Source organism: Thunnus maccoyii, chromosome 24 (assembly GCF_910596095.1).
Source record: "Thunnus maccoyii chromosome 24, fThuMac1.1, whole genome shotgun sequence".
NCBI classification, from domain to species: Eukaryota; Metazoa; Chordata; class Actinopteri; order Scombriformes; family Scombridae; genus Thunnus; species Thunnus maccoyii.
The window spans coordinates 10136724-10153110 of NC_056556.1; the positions used below are offsets into that span (position 1 = coordinate 10136724).

Below are 16387 nucleotides of genomic sequence, written 5' to 3' on the forward strand. Positions count from 1 at the left end.
GTATAAAACTTTAGCTCACTGTGTTTAACTGCAACACTGAAGTTTAAAAGTTGTGGGTTCAATCCTGACTTGGTCAGTTGTTTTTTAAAGTTAGCTTACTTTTACTAAAGTACTTTTTATGCAGTCCTCTACTTACATATATGTACTCTGTGTTTGTTTGAAGCCAATATCAATGCTCTGTAAGCAAACATTAAAGACTGAACAACCAAGAACATATTTACCCCTCAGCAGGGATTGAACCAACAATCCTGTGCTCAGGTATTTATCACCTGTTACTCATCTTACTGAGATATATTGCTGGTCGGAGGTTTATCTCAGCCACATCTTGTTCCTGCACACTTTATGCTCACTTCACATTTCAGGAAAAAATGTTGTTACAGTCAAAGTTGGGAGAGAGTTAATATGCATCATCTGTCTTGTTGATGCTTATCTGACAGAATCTGGGATTGAACTAGCAACCTTGTGATCTGTCACCTGTTTCTGTAACCACTAGACCAGTCAGACACATAGCTGTTTTGACGCTGTGATGCTAAATCAATTTAAAAAATTAAATTAAAATGCATTTGCAGAGGAGGCTGATCAGGAAACCAGCCAACTACAATCCCAGAGAATTTATTTAAAATCACTTTACTGGTATCTGAACTTCTTCAACTTGAACTGGACACCTTTTTTATGGTTGTGAGGTCAGAAAAGGTCAAATTACAGATTAAAACAGTAAGAAGTGGATTATCTTGTATGATCAGTAGTAGCCACTGAAACTGGAAATATAACATTTGACAGAATATCTGATTAAACTAGTGTCGTAAAATTATTAGAAAAAAATGAAGACAGGACACAAATATTTACTTCCAGTTTCATCTGTTTATTCAATGGCAAATTAGGGGGCATTCTCTACAAGTGTATAGAAGGAAAATAGGAGCAGCAAGAGTATGAAAAATCACTTTCAAACATGATCAGTCTTTAATTAGTGCAACTGTGTTCATAAAAGCCCAGCAGCGCCCTCTGCAGTTTGTAAAGAGAAGTGAAAAAGCTTACAGCACCTGGTATTCCCAGGCGGTCTCCCATCCAAGTACTAACCAGGCCCGACCCTGCTTAGCTTCCGAGATCAGACGAGATCGGGCGTGTTCAGGGTGGTATGGCCGTAAGCGAAGAAAAATCGACAGACTGGCATTTTATAGATGTCGATCATCAGCTGTGTTGGATTCTGACTCACTGAAAACAGTTCACACAGTCCCATGAAAAACTGTAGTTTAATTAAAACTTCAGGACCGTCTGTTCAAACCAATCCTCTCTGTCCAAAACAGCAGGTACTGATGTTTTCATTTCATTTTAACGCAATAAATGCAAACATGAAAAGAAAATATACATACCAGTGTGTATTGTACTTCACTTTATTCCTTTTTGTTTTCATCTATGTATTTTAAATCTTCCATGATATGATTCAGACTTTGCTATTAGAAGTTAGCAGCTCTTGTCATGTCTGCCTTCTTGGCTGCAAGCTGACAACAGATCCTGAGTTTGTGTTTAATGATTCATTGTTTTATGAAACTTAACGAGCAGATGAAAACATATTACATTAAATATGTCAGGATGACTTTTGCTCACACTTCTGTTTTGTTGTATTTAATCACACTTGTTTTAACAATGAACATGCATAAAGATCCAGGATCTTTAAGGTCTTATCATTGAGGACTTTATGTTTGAGAACAATAAATGAGTCTCTGTAGACAAATTAAGTCTGTTGTGTGTCTGTAAATGTCTTCAGTGAGTGTTTGAGTTTTCATTTTGCCTCTTTTTGTCTGTTTTGTTTTTCTTGTAGTGCAATTACCTGGACTTTGTGCCTAAACCACACAGCACCTAATGATGTTGCACTGTTATATTAAATAAATAAAAGAACAAAGTCACGTGAATGTAGTATCTTTGATTTATTCTTTCATTCTCATACATTTAAAACAAAACAAAAGCATATTTTTCTGTTGTTTCCTTTCATTTCCTGAGAGACCAGCGTGTGAGTACCACAGGACCAGCAGCTGCACAGACCCTCTTCAACTTCTTTATTTGCACCACCCTGCTGCCTAAACCACAGCTTTACCCTCAGCAGCGCACATGAAGGACACAGAGACTTTTTACACGTGTAGTGTGTTTCCACCCAGAAAGTGTGAAGTAAACTGTCACGATTTATTGCTAAACATATGAACCCTGACAAGAATTCTCACTCTCCGGGCAACCAGATTGATTATTTTGTTATTTTGACCAAATTTTATAGTTATAAATCAAAATTTACAAGCATGACGCTAAACATTTCTAAGTTGATTATTTATGTCGAACAATATATTTCACTTATAGCTCAACGCATCAACAAAAAAGTGGTTAAAACATAAAATTCCTGTGAGCTTTACAAGGTTCACTGCCTGGTAACTGAAACTGAACTGACAGCTGCTTCACTTTCTCTGCCTCTTACACACATCAATGATCCCGAGTGAACTGAACATGGACGTATCATAAGATCTGGATACCGGACTAAAAAATGGCACATTCATTCCTATGAAAGTTGCTCAGTGGTCAGCTCACTTTACAAGTTCATATTAGAAAGAGTCATAATTGACTTTGCAGTTCAAGGTGTCCTGTCAACAGTTTTACAGACGTCTTTTTTACAATGGTAGTCTATGGGGAAAATGGGGCGGTGCGAGCATCTTACACAAATACAAAGACGAAAAAAAACAGATGTCACCGCTCTTCCGCCTGACTGAATCGTTTCCTTATATCGTGGGATTCAGAGACGTAATACGCTGTTTTATATTACATTTTAGAAACAAATCTCAGTGTACGTTACAGTTTAATATGTAGACATATTTATTCTAGTGAGAACTTTATATTATAACATTGATACCATCAGAGATCAGTATAGTTGAGTTGAAACTTGCAGCAATGATGACACAAGCTGCAGTCATGACGATCTTTTTTGTTTTGGGCGTCTTTCCAAAAGGTAAGAGAGAGATGTTACAGTAGTCTGTACTTTTACAGAAGTCATTTTTCTGCTGACATTGAAGGAGGATTCCTGTGTATTTTTAACTCAAAGTGAATGTTTTGAGAAGAAATATTGAATCCTGCTGATTTATTCTTGTTTTCCACAATTAAAGTGCGACAGGTGAATGTTTCTTGCTGGTAATAATTTTTATTTACAGCAAAATAAGACAAAAAAGCAACATGTATAATTTATTAGAAATTTAATCACGATATATTAGTCTGTCTGGAAAACAGCTACTTGTTCTTCCTCTTTTCAACATCCGTGTTTCACTTTTAACATCACTGTTCAGTCTCTATAATAAAGTTTAGTACTTTACCTGCAGCCTGTCCCACTTTGAAAAGCAAAACTACATTTGCTGAAATAAATCATATTTTATCACTGAGTTGCAGTTTCACCGTTACATTATAAATCATTTTGAGCAGTTAAGTATCAATTTATAACAGAAATTGTGTTTAAATGTTCACATCAACCTAAAGTTCACACACAGCTTAAACCCCATATTTCTTTTCCTCCATGCAGGTCTAACAGCTGTGATACAAACACAGCAGACTGTGATGGCAGCAGTAGGAGAAGATGTCCATCTCAGCTGTCAGCTCATGCAGTCTAGAGATGTTCTTCAGGTCACATGGCAGAAACTTTCACCTGATGGGGAGGAGAAGAATTTTGTTGGCTACAGAAACTTTGAGCAAGGTGTGAGTGAAGATTTTCTTGGGAAAGTGGAGTTTAAAGTTGCTGGACTGCAGAACTGCTCCATAGTTATCAGGAAGGTGATGGAGCAGGATGAAGGCTGCTATCTCTGTTTGTTTAACACGTTTCCTGAAGGTTCTCTGACAGGCAGAACCTGCCTCCAACTCTATGGTGAGCTCCTTTCTTCACTTTTGAAGACATATTCATGGTGAATTACAGTTTTAACTCGTTTCACATTGATGGCAGTTAGAAATGATGGCTGTTAAATTGTCTGCTTGCCGTCATTGTGCCATGAAATGCAAATACTTCAAACCACTAAAAGCATGTTGTACATACTCCGCATTTCACACATTTTGCATCCAACTGTCATAAAAGTGCATTTTATTCCCGAATGTAAGAAGATATGATGGTCATGATATTTAAATTATATTATCATTATATAAAATTCCTCAATTTGTGAAATGAAATGTAGGAAATAGAGACAACTGCTCATCAAAATGTCCAAGAACCCAAAGATTTCTTAAAACACTTGTTTTATTCTGTCTAAAGCCCAAATATATTTGATTTATAATGTTATAAAACAGAGGAAATCAGCAAACTAGTTGATTTTTTGTAACAACTTGCTTCATGTGATATTTTTTCAATGTTTTGTCTTTGCAGAGCTGCATGAACCCATTCTACAAATCAGAGAATCAAACTCTACTGAAGAGACAGTTGTGTCCTGCTCGGCCACAGGTCGTCCTGCTCCCACAGTAACTCTGAATGTCCCACAACAAGACCTCTACTTCTCTCACAACAGCACAGTCAGTGTCACCAACACCAACGGTACAGTCACCGTCACCACTACAGCTGTGCTGTCTGGTTTCCATGGAAACAACACACAGGTTGGATGTGCAGCACAACTGCTCTCAGTCCCTGAAATTCAAGTGTTTAAGACGATTCCTGCAGTGAAACAGTCGTCTGCTGATGGTGAGAAACACTTCCAAAACCATAGATTTATAAATTGATTATCATTTAACGATTCTGACTGAGTTTAATTTTTCAGGTTTTAATGATGAATCTGGATCCGATCAGAGTAAGTTAATCTTAAAATTGTCTCAAGTCAAAATTCACATTTAAACTGTAGTTGCTTTATGAATGTTTAGTGTCATAGATTTCATTTTAATTGTTGCATTGATCACAGCAGTGGTTGTTGTTTGTGTTGCTGTAGTCGTCACTGTCCTGCTCAGACATAAACATAAGAATGTGATACCAGTGTCTCACAGTTAATATGGTAATAATTTATTGACATTAAGAGGAAACACAGAGCTTAAAGAATCTATGCAGTCATGACAATCTTTTTAGTTTTGGGAGTCTTTCCAAAAGGTAAGAGAGATGTTACAGTAGTCTGTACATTTACAGAAGTCATTTTTCTGCTGACATTGAAGGAGGATTCCTGTGTATTTTTAACTCTAACCCAAAGTGAATGTTTTGAGAAGAAATATTGAATCCTGCTGATTTATTCTTGTTTTCCACATTCAAAGTGCGACAGGTGAATGTTTCTTGCTGATCACAATTTTTATTTACAGCAAACTAAGACAAAAAAGCAACATGCGTAATTTATTAGAAATGTAACAAAGATAAGTTTTCTCTGTTTTCAACATCTGTGTTCATCACAACCAACCAGCAACACATTTATGAGTTAACATGAAGCTTAAAGTGACTCAAACTCTTTTTCACTTTTAACATCACTGTTCAGTCTTTATAATAAAGTTTAGTACTTTACCTGCAGCCTGTCCTACTTTGAAAAGCAAAACTATATTTGCTGAAATAAATCATATTTTATCACTGAGTTGCAGTTTCACTATTACATTATAAATCATCTTGAGCAGTTAAGTATCAATTTATAACAGAAATTGTGTTTAAATGTTCACATCAACCTAAAGTTCACACACAGCTTAAACCCCATATTTCTTTTCCTCCATGCAGGTCAAACAGCTGAGATACAAACACATCAGACTGTGATGGCAGCAGTAGGAGAAGATGTCCATCTCAGCTGTCTGCTCATGCAGTCTAGAGATGTTCTTCAGGTCAAATGGCAGAAACTTTCACCTGAGGGGAAGGAGAAGAATTTTGTTGGCTACAGAAACCTTGAGCAAGGAGTGAGTGAAGATTTTCTTGGGAAAGTGGAGTTTAAAGATGCTGGACTGCAGAACTGCTCCATAGTTATCAGGGAGGTGATGGAGCAGGATGAAGGCTGCTATCTCTGTTTGTTTAACACGTTTCCTGATGGTTCTCTGACAGGCAGAACCTGCCTCCAACTCTATGGTGAGGACTAGTCCTGAAACTTATTTTCATTGTTGATGGCATTTCTGCCGAAATCGATCAATTAATCAACTAATTTGTGCAGCTGTAAAGACCTTTCTGCATTAATCATGTAAAAGCGTTTATCTTTGTAAGAAATTAATTCATGTGAAACAGTATTTTTTTTCATGTTTTGTCTTTGCAGAGCTGCATGAACCCATTCTACAAATCAGAGAATCAAAGTCTACTGAAGAGACAGTTGTGTCCTGCTCGGCCACAGGTCGTCCTGCTCCCACAGTAACTCTGAATGTCCTACAACAAGACCTCTACTTCTCTCACAACAGCACAGTCAGTGTCACCAACACCAACGGTACAGTCACCGTCACCACTACAGCTGTGCTGTCTGGTTTCCATGGAAACAGTACACAGGTTGGATGTGCAGCACAACTGCTCTCAGTCGCTGGAATTCAGGTGTTTAAGACGATTCCTGCGGTGAAAAAATCGTCTGCTGATGGTGAGAAACACTTCCAAAACCACAGATTTATAAACTGATTATCACTTTATGATATTTGTTTTTCTTTCTTCAGATTTTAATGATGAATCTGGATCTGATAAGAGTAAGTTAACATTAAAGTTGTCTCAAGTCAAAACTCACATTTAAACTGTAGTTGCTTTATGAATGTTTAGTGTTTCATATCACATTTTTTCCTCTTTTTCTCATAGATTTCACTTTGATCGTTACATTGATCACAGCAGTGATCGTTGTTTGTGTTGCTGTAGTCGTCACTGTCCTGCTCAGACATAAACATAAGAACAGGTAATTTCAACTTTCAACTCAATATCTGTCTTGTTGTGATACCAGTGTCTCACAGTTAATATGGTAATAATTTATTGACATTAAGAAGAAACACAGAGCTTAAAGAATCTATACAGACAACACCTATAAATAAATAATATATAAATGTTCTTAAATCCTTCAGTCTTTCACACAGGGACGATGAGGAGATGGAGATGACACAAGAACCAATCAAAGACACTGATGAGTAAGACGATTTCATAATTATTCACTTGTTCATATTTATTATTAATTTCTTCTTCAGTAAATTATTTAATCTGTCTTCTCTTTGTCTGTTGTGGTTAGGGTTAGGGTTAGTATTTAAGTTCCTTTCTGTCTCTATATCTCTCTAACTAATGTGTTATTTATACATGAATCTGATTCTGATGCACTTTACTCTTCATGGTCCATTGTGTACTCATAGTCAGCCTGTTTATCCACATAACTGTTAACTGTCAGAGTCATTCAGTGATAGAAATATGTATGATGTATTGTGATAATGTGAGTGGAAATTGACTCATGTCTTGTTTTTATCTGAAGGTGTAAAACACTTAATGAATCCGGAGAACGCTCAGATCCGACGACGGGCATCTCATGAGAAAAATCCAAAAGAGAAGAAACAAGTACCACCGTATTAACACAGTTAAAAGTCTATTTATGACAAACAATAATCCACAAGACTGTAGTTTTAATACGAAGTCAGTCAGACTTGAGCAAAGCTGCATCAAATCATGTGTTGATTGTAAAATGTTCAGACATTGTAAAAGAATCAAAAAGTGTCCTGAACAAGATGAATCTCTCATCTTATATCTCCAGATCGAAAAGATTAATGTACACAGAGGTTTTGATGTTTTTGTACTATTTTTTACCATATTTTTTTTACATTTTAAACATTAAAAATGTATAATAAAATAAATCACTGAATTTTACCTTTGACTCAGAGAGGAACTACTTTAATGTCTCTGACATGTTGACACCTGTTCACACCTTGAAGGCACCAATCACAATCTGCTGGGTTATGTGAAAAATACAATCTGATCTCTTTCTCAGTTTCTCAGCACATTACACGAAGATGCTTCACTAACACCAGCATCAAAATTACCATTGAGTTGATTCAACACCTCTCTGGCTCAGTGTTTTTCATAGTTTGATAAAGAAAAATGAAGTTTCCACTGCTGTGCCAGGCATGTGTAAAATGCGCACAGGTACAGATATTTACAGGTACTCAAAAGAAAAAATCTTACATACCATCATTTGTGGACTGACATTTCAGAAAACCCCAGATTAGGTGACATGTTAAGGACATTTTGTCAAGAATCAGACATTAATCTACATGAAAGGTTTTGTGATTTTGGGTGCAGATTTATCAACATATCAGTCCTGCTGCCTTCAGATGCTGCAGGGATTTAATGAACTGAAGGAGAAGCTTTTCATACAGTATAAAGCAGCTGTGGACAGCAGATACTGAAGAGTCACTCACATTCATTTACAAATCAAAACTGGTGCTTTAACAACATTAAATGTTATTTTCTGTGACGATTTTGGTCGGAGAGTGTTTAATTGAAATAATTTATTTATATTTCAAGCTTTAATCTGAATCTAGAGAACATTTCCTAAAGGTTCGCTGAAGGTTATTTTAAAAAACCCTCAGGTAACCTTCAGAGAATGTTTGCTAAAGGTTCTGTAATGGTTATTTTTGTAAAACTTTATTTTATTTAACATTATTTTTATGAAACATTCAGAGAACCTTTAGAGAATGTTCCCTGAAGGTTCTCTAAAGGTTATTCTTGACAAACCCTTCAGAGAACTTTTTTTGCTTGGGAAGTCGAGTCTCCAGTTACAGATGGAGGTGTTGATGTCAAGGTCACCAAGTTTGGTGATCAGTTTTAGGGGCGAAATGGTGGTGAATGCTAAAGTGAAGTCGATGAACAGCATTCTCACATAGGTGTCACGGTTTGTATGCAGAGATAGCATTGTATTTTTAAAAGGTAATAATTTAGCAAATTGGTTTGTTTCTTTGCATACTGAAACTGTTGTGAAAATTGAGCCAAAGTAATAGTAAAATATTGTCAAAATATACAGTGAAGCAGCCGTCTTCCTGATAAATCCTGAACTGTCTAAAAAATGATATTTCAGAAGCTTAAAGTTTAATTCTGTTTATAACTACAGTTTTTAGTTTATCTATCTATCTATAGACTATAGCCAGCATAGCCATTGACTATGTTTTTGTAGAGATACAGTTGAGGCAGATCGTATTGATGATCCAGCAGCTGTAGCTAACTTTTAAGTTGTGGTTTCAATCCTAAATCAGATTTAAAACCTAAAGTGAAGCATCTTAGTTTGGTGTTAAGCTGTAGCTCACTGTGATTAACAGCAACACTCAAGCTTTAAACATGTAGGTTCAATCCTGACTGGATAAATGACTTTTATAAGTTAGCGTACCAATTAACAACTGAAAACCCTTGATTAAAGTTAGATGACTGCAGACCCATTTTAAGGTTGTGGATTCTAATCATGGCCAATTAGAAACTTTTGAGTAAAAATTCAAAGTTTGAAGGTTTTGAAATTGTGGGTTTAATCCATAGTCAGTCAGTGATCTTTTTCAAGTCAGCAGACCTCGGATACATCTGTGGACGTGAGGTGGTTGGTTTGATTCCCTCTCCTCCGTCAGTAACTGGAGCAAACTCAAATGTGTCCCACTTTCTGACTGAAGAAAAACCTCAAATGAACATTTTTTTCAACTGGTGTAAAACTTAAGCTCACTGTACAATGATGTGATTTTGACACTGTAATGCTAAAACAATTCAAATGTTTTGTGAAAGAGCACAAACAGTTCCACCTGCAGTGTCCATAAACAAGCAGGAGACAGCGGTGTGGCCTCACTGAAACAAGCCACCTCACAGCCTGGCTGCCAGGTGTTACGGACAAACTGGTCCTGGTGGTTCAAACAGGTGTCTGCACTAAAGCAGTTTTATGTGGAGTGGGGTGTTACCCACCCTTGTGGTGACTGTCTGACCAAGTTGTGGGTTCAACTCTGAACCAATCAGCTGTATAAAACTTTAGCTCACTGTGTTTAACTGCAACACTGAAGTTTAAAAGTTGTGGGTTCAATCCTGACTTGGTCAGTTGTTTTTTAAAGTTAGCTTACTTTTACTAAAGTACTTTTTATGCAGTCCTCTACTTACATATATGTACTCTGTGTTTGTTTGAAGCCAATATCAATGCTCTGTAAGCAAACATTAAAGACTGAACAACCAAGAACATATTTACCCCTCAGCAGGGATTGAACCAACAATCCTGTGCTCAGGTATTTATCACCTGTTACTCATCTTACTGAGATATATTGCTGGTCGGAGGTTTATCTCAGCCACATCTTGTTCCTGCACACTTTATGCTCACTTCACATTTCAGGAAAAAATGTTGTTACAGTCAAAGTTGGGAGAGAGTTAATATGCATCATCTGTCTTGTTGATGCTTATCTGACAGAATCTGGGATTGAACTAGCAACCTTGTGATCTGTCACCTGTTTCTGTAACCACTAGACCAGTCAGACACATAGCTGTTTTGACGCTGTGATGCTAAATCAATTTAAAAAATTAAATTAAAATGCATTTGCAGAGGAGGCTGATCAGGAAACCAGCCAACTACAATCCCAGAGAATTTATTTAAAATCACTTTACTGGTATCTGAACTTCTTCAACTTGAACTGGACACCTTTTTTATGGTTGTGAGGTCAGAAAAGGTCAAATTACAGATTAAAACAGTAAGAAGTGGATTATCTTGTATGATCAGTAGTAGCCACTGAAACTGGAAATATAACATTTGACAGAATATCTGATTAAACTAGTGTCGTAAAATTATTAGAAAAAAATGAAGACAGGACACAAATATTTACTTCCAGTTTCATCTGTTTATTCAATGGCAAATTAGGGGGCATTCTCTACAAGTGTATAGAAGGAAAATAGGAGCAGCAAGAGTATGAAAAATCACTTTCAAACATGATCAGTCTTTAATTAGTGCAACTGTGTTCATAAAAGCCCAGCAGCGCCCTCTGCAGTTTGTAAAGAGAAGTGAAAAAGCTTACAGCACCTGGTATTCCCAGGCGGTCTCCCATCCAAGTACTAACCAGGCCCGACCCTGCTTAGCTTCCGAGATCAGACGAGATCGGGCGTGTTCAGGGTGGTATGGCCGTAAGCGAAGAAAAATCGACAGACTGGCATTTTATAGATGTCGATCATCAGCTGTGTTGGATTCTGACTCACTGAAAACAGTTCACACAGTCCCATGAAAAACTGTAGTTTAATTAAAACTTCAGGACCGTCTGTTCAAACCAATCCTCTCTGTCCAAAACAGCAGGTACTGATGTTTTCATTTCATTTTAACGCAATAAATGCAAACATGAAAAGAAAATATACATACCAGTGTGTATTGTACTTCACTTTATTCCTTTTTGTTTTCATCTATGTATTTTAAATCTTCCATGATATGATTCAGACTTTGCTATTAGAAGTTAGCAGCTCTTGTCATGTCTGCCTTCTTGGCTGCAAGCTGACAACAGATCCTGAGTTTGTGTTTAATGATTCATTGTTTTATGAAACTTAACGAGCAGATGAAAACATATTACATTAAATATGTCAGGATGACTTTTGCTCACACTTCTGTTTTGTTGTATTTAATCACACTTGTTTTAACAATGAACATGCATAAAGATCCAGGATCTTTAAGGTCTTATCATTGAGGACTTTATGTTTGAGAACAATAAATGAGTCTCTGTAGACAAATTAAGTCTGTTGTGTGTCTGTAAATGTCTTCAGTGAGTGTTTGAGTTTTCATTTTGCCTCTTTTTGTCTGTTTTGTTTTTCTTGTAGTGCAATTACCTGGACTTTGTGCCTAAACCACACAGCACCTAATGATGTTGCACTGTTATATTAAATAAATAAAAGAACAAAGTCACGTGAATGTAGTATCTTTGATTTATTCTTTCATTCTCATACATTTAAAACAAAACAAAAGCATATTTTTCTGTTGTTTCCTTTCATTTCCTGAGAGACCAGCGTGTGAGTACCACAGGACCAGCAGCTGCACAGACCCTCTTCAACTTCTTTATTTGCACCACCCTGCTGCCTAAACCACAGCTTTACCCTCAGCAGCGCACATGAAGGACACAGAGACTTTTTACACGTGTAGTGTGTTTCCACCCAGAAAGTGTGAAGTAAACTGTCACGATTTATTGCTAAACATATGAACCCTGACAAGAATTCTCACTCTCCGGGCAACCAGATTGATTATTTTGTTATTTTGACCAAATTTTATAGTTATAAATCAAAATTTACAAGCATGACGCTAAACATTTCTAAGTTGATTATTTATGTCGAACAATATATTTCACTTATAGCTCAACGCATCAACAAAAAAGTGGTTAAAACATAAAATTCCTGTGAGCTTTACAAGGTTCACTGCCTGGTAACTGAAACTGAACTGACAGCTGCTTCACTTTCTCTGCCTCTTACACACATCAATGATCCCGAGTGAACTGAACATGGACGTATCATAAGATCTGGATACCGGACTAAAAAATGGCACATTCATTCCTATGAAAGTTGCTCAGTGGTCAGCTCACTTTACAAGTTCATATTAGAAAGAGTCATAATTGACTTTGCAGTTCAAGGTGTCCTGTCAACAGTTTTACAGACGTCTTTTTTACAATGGTAGTCTATGGGGAAAATGGGGCGGTGCGAGCATCTTACACAAATACAAAGACGAAAAAAAACAGATGTCACCGCTCTTCCGCCTGACTGAATCGTTTCCTTATATCGTGGGATTCAGAGACGTAATACGCTGTTTTATATTACATTTTAGAAACAAATCTCAGTGTACGTTACAGTTTAATATGTAGACATATTTATTCTAGTGAGAACTTTATATTATAACATTGATACCATCAGAGATCAGTATAGTTGAGTTGAAACTTGCAGCAATGATGACACAAGCTGCAGTCATGACGATCTTTTTTGTTTTGGGCGTCTTTCCAAAAGGTAAGAGAGAGATGTTACAGTAGTCTGTACTTTTACAGAAGTCATTTTTCTGCTGACATTGAAGGAGGATTCCTGTGTATTTTTAACTCAAAGTGAATGTTTTGAGAAGAAATATTGAATCCTGCTGATTTATTCTTGTTTTCCACAATTAAAGTGCGACAGGTGAATGTTTCTTGCTGGTAATAATTTTTATTTACAGCAAAATAAGACAAAAAAGCAACATGTATAATTTATTAGAAATTTAATCACGATATATTAGTCTGTCTGGAAAACAGCTACTTGTTCTTCCTCTTTTCAACATCCGTGTTTCACTTTTAACATCACTGTTCAGTCTCTATAATAAAGTTTAGTACTTTACCTGCAGCCTGTCCCACTTTGAAAAGCAAAACTACATTTGCTGAAATAAATCATATTTTATCACTGAGTTGCAGTTTCACCGTTACATTATAAATCATTTTGAGCAGTTAAGTATCAATTTATAACAGAAATTGTGTTTAAATGTTCACATCAACCTAAAGTTCACACACAGCTTAAACCCCATATTTCTTTTCCTCCATGCAGGTCTAACAGCTGTGATACAAACACAGCAGACTGTGATGGCAGCAGTAGGAGAAGATGTCCATCTCAGCTGTCAGCTCATGCAGTCTAGAGATGTTCTTCAGGTCACATGGCAGAAACTTTCACCTGATGGGGAGGAGAAGAATTTTGTTGGCTACAGAAACTTTGAGCAAGGTGTGAGTGAAGATTTTCTTGGGAAAGTGGAGTTTAAAGTTGCTGGACTGCAGAACTGCTCCATAGTTATCAGGAAGGTGATGGAGCAGGATGAAGGCTGCTATCTCTGTTTGTTTAACACGTTTCCTGAAGGTTCTCTGACAGGCAGAACCTGCCTCCAACTCTATGGTGAGCTCCTTTCTTCACTTTTGAAGACATATTCATGGTGAATTACAGTTTTAACTCGTTTCACATTGATGGCAGTTAGAAATGATGGCTGTTAAATTGTCTGCTTGCCGTCATTGTGCCATGAAATGCAAATACTTCAAACCACTAAAAGCATGTTGTACATACTCCGCATTTCACACATTTTGCATCCAACTGTCATAAAAGTGCATTTTATTCCCGAATGTAAGAAGATATGATGGTCATGATATTTAAATTATATTATCATTATATAAAATTCCTCAATTTGTGAAATGAAATGTAGGAAATAGAGACAACTGCTCATCAAAATGTCCAAGAACCCAAAGATTTCTTAAAACACTTGTTTTATTCTGTCTAAAGCCCAAATATATTTGATTTATAATGTTATAAAACAGAGGAAATCAGCAAACTAGTTGATTTTTTGTAACAACTTGCTTCATGTGATATTTTTTCAATGTTTTGTCTTTGCAGAGCTGCATGAACCCATTCTACAAATCAGAGAATCAAACTCTACTGAAGAGACAGTTGTGTCCTGCTCGGCCACAGGTCGTCCTGCTCCCACAGTAACTCTGAATGTCCCACAACAAGACCTCTACTTCTCTCACAACAGCACAGTCAGTGTCACCAACACCAACGGTACAGTCACCGTCACCACTACAGCTGTGCTGTCTGGTTTCCATGGAAACAACACACAGGTTGGATGTGCAGCACAACTGCTCTCAGTCCCTGAAATTCAAGTGTTTAAGACGATTCCTGCAGTGAAACAGTCGTCTGCTGATGGTGAGAAACACTTCCAAAACCATAGATTTATAAATTGATTATCATTTAACGATTCTGACTGAGTTTAATTTTTCAGGTTTTAATGATGAATCTGGATCCGATCAGAGTAAGTTAATCTTAAAATTGTCTCAAGTCAAAATTCACATTTAAACTGTAGTTGCTTTATGAATGTTTAGTGTCATAGATTTCATTTTAATTGTTGCATTGATCACAGCAGTGGTTGTTGTTTGTGTTGCTGTAGTCGTCACTGTCCTGCTCAGACATAAACATAAGAATGTGATACCAGTGTCTCACAGTTAATATGGTAATAATTTATTGACATTAAGAGGAAACACAGAGCTTAAAGAATCTATGCAGTCATGACAATCTTTTTAGTTTTGGGAGTCTTTCCAAAAGGTAAGAGAGATGTTACAGTAGTCTGTACATTTACAGAAGTCATTTTTCTGCTGACATTGAAGGAGGATTCCTGTGTATTTTTAACTCTAACCCAAAGTGAATGTTTTGAGAAGAAATATTGAATCCTGCTGATTTATTCTTGTTTTCCACATTCAAAGTGCGACAGGTGAATGTTTCTTGCTGATCACAATTTTTATTTACAGCAAACTAAGACAAAAAAGCAACATGCGTAATTTATTAGAAATGTAACAAAGATAAGTTTTCTCTGTTTTCAACATCTGTGTTCATCACAACCAACCAGCAACACATTTATGAGTTAACATGAAGCTTAAAGTGACTCAAACTCTTTTTCACTTTTAACATCACTGTTCAGTCTTTATAATAAAGTTTAGTACTTTACCTGCAGCCTGTCCTACTTTGAAAAGCAAAACTATATTTGCTGAAATAAATCATATTTTATCACTGAGTTGCAGTTTCACTATTACATTATAAATCATCTTGAGCAGTTAAGTATCAATTTATAACAGAAATTGTGTTTAAATGTTCACATCAACCTAAAGTTCACACACAGCTTAAACCCCATATTTCTTTTCCTCCATGCAGGTCAAACAGCTGAGATACAAACACATCAGACTGTGATGGCAGCAGTAGGAGAAGATGTCCATCTCAGCTGTCTGCTCATGCAGTCTAGAGATGTTCTTCAGGTCAAATGGCAGAAACTTTCACCTGAGGGGAAGGAGAAGAATTTTGTTGGCTACAGAAACCTTGAGCAAGGAGTGAGTGAAGATTTTCTTGGGAAAGTGGAGTTTAAAGATGCTGGACTGCAGAACTGCTCCATAGTTATCAGGGAGGTGATGGAGCAGGATGAAGGCTGCTATCTCTGTTTGTTTAACACGTTTCCTGATGGTTCTCTGACAGGCAGAACCTGCCTCCAACTCTATGGTGAGGACTAGTCCTGAAACTTATTTTCATTGTTGATGGCATTTCTGCCGAAATCGATCAATTAATCAACTAATTTGTGCAGCTGTAAAGACCTTTCTGCATTAATCATGTAAAAGCGTTTATCTTTGTAAGAAATTAATTCATGTGAAACAGTATTTTTTTTCATGTTTTGTCTTTGCAGAGCTGCATGAACCCATTCTACAAATCAGAGAATCAAAGTCTACTGAAGAGACAGTTGTGTCCTGCTCGGCCACAGGTCGTCCTGCTCCCACAGTAACTCTGAATGTCCTACAACAAGACCTCTACTTCTCTCACAACAGCACAGTCAGTGTCACCAACACCAACGGTACAGTCACCGTCACCACTACAGCTGTGCTGTCTGGTTTCCATGGAAACAGTACACAGGTTGGATGTGCAGCACAACTGCTCTCAGTCGCTGGAATTCAGGTGTTTAAGACGATTCCTGCGGTGAAAAAATCGTCT

At 36.9% G+C, this 16387-nt stretch overlaps 2 protein-coding genes, 2 long non-coding RNA genes and 2 other non-coding genes across 9 annotated transcripts in view; 3 read left to right on the plus strand and 3 right to left on the minus strand.

Annotated features, from left to right (window-relative positions):
• The window catches only part of LOC121891932 (nectin-2-like), a 933424-nt gene that overhangs the window by 378674 nt on the left and 538363 nt on the right, over nt 1-16387 (minus strand). The window lies entirely within an intron of this gene.
• Nucleotides 1-16387, plus strand: part of LOC121891921 — a 35402-nt gene that overhangs the window by 8521 nt on the left and 10494 nt on the right. For all 4 annotated transcript variants that reach the window (XM_042404591.1, XM_042404592.1, XM_042404590.1 and 1 more), the window contains 8 exons: nt 3548-3886; nt 4376-4684; nt 4761-4790; nt 5684-6022; nt 13430-13768; nt 14258-14566; nt 14643-14672; nt 15566-15904. In XM_042404591.1, the coding sequence (XP_042260525.1) occupies nt 3548-3886; nt 4376-4684; nt 4761-4790; nt 5684-6022; nt 13430-13768; nt 14258-14566; nt 14643-14672; nt 15566-15904 (2034 nt within the window). The remainder of the gene's footprint in view (nt 1-3547; nt 3887-4375; nt 4685-4760; nt 4791-5683; nt 6023-13429; nt 13769-14257; nt 14567-14642; nt 14673-15565; nt 15905-16387) is intronic.
• On the minus strand, nt 1029-1147 carry LOC121892618. Its single transcript, XR_006094592.1, has one exon. It is a non-coding gene; the product is annotated as a 5S ribosomal RNA (ribosomal RNA).
• LOC121891988 lies at nt 1157-1904 on the plus strand. Its single transcript, XR_006094253.1, has 2 exons — nt 1157-1307; nt 1820-1904. It is a non-coding gene; the product is annotated as an uncharacterized LOC121891988 (long non-coding RNA).
• Nucleotides 10911-11029, minus strand: LOC121892630. The gene has a single exon (XR_006094603.1). It is a non-coding gene; the product is annotated as a 5S ribosomal RNA (ribosomal RNA).
• LOC121891987 lies at nt 11039-11786 on the plus strand. Its single transcript, XR_006094252.1, has 2 exons — nt 11039-11189; nt 11702-11786. It is a non-coding gene; the product is annotated as an uncharacterized LOC121891987 (long non-coding RNA).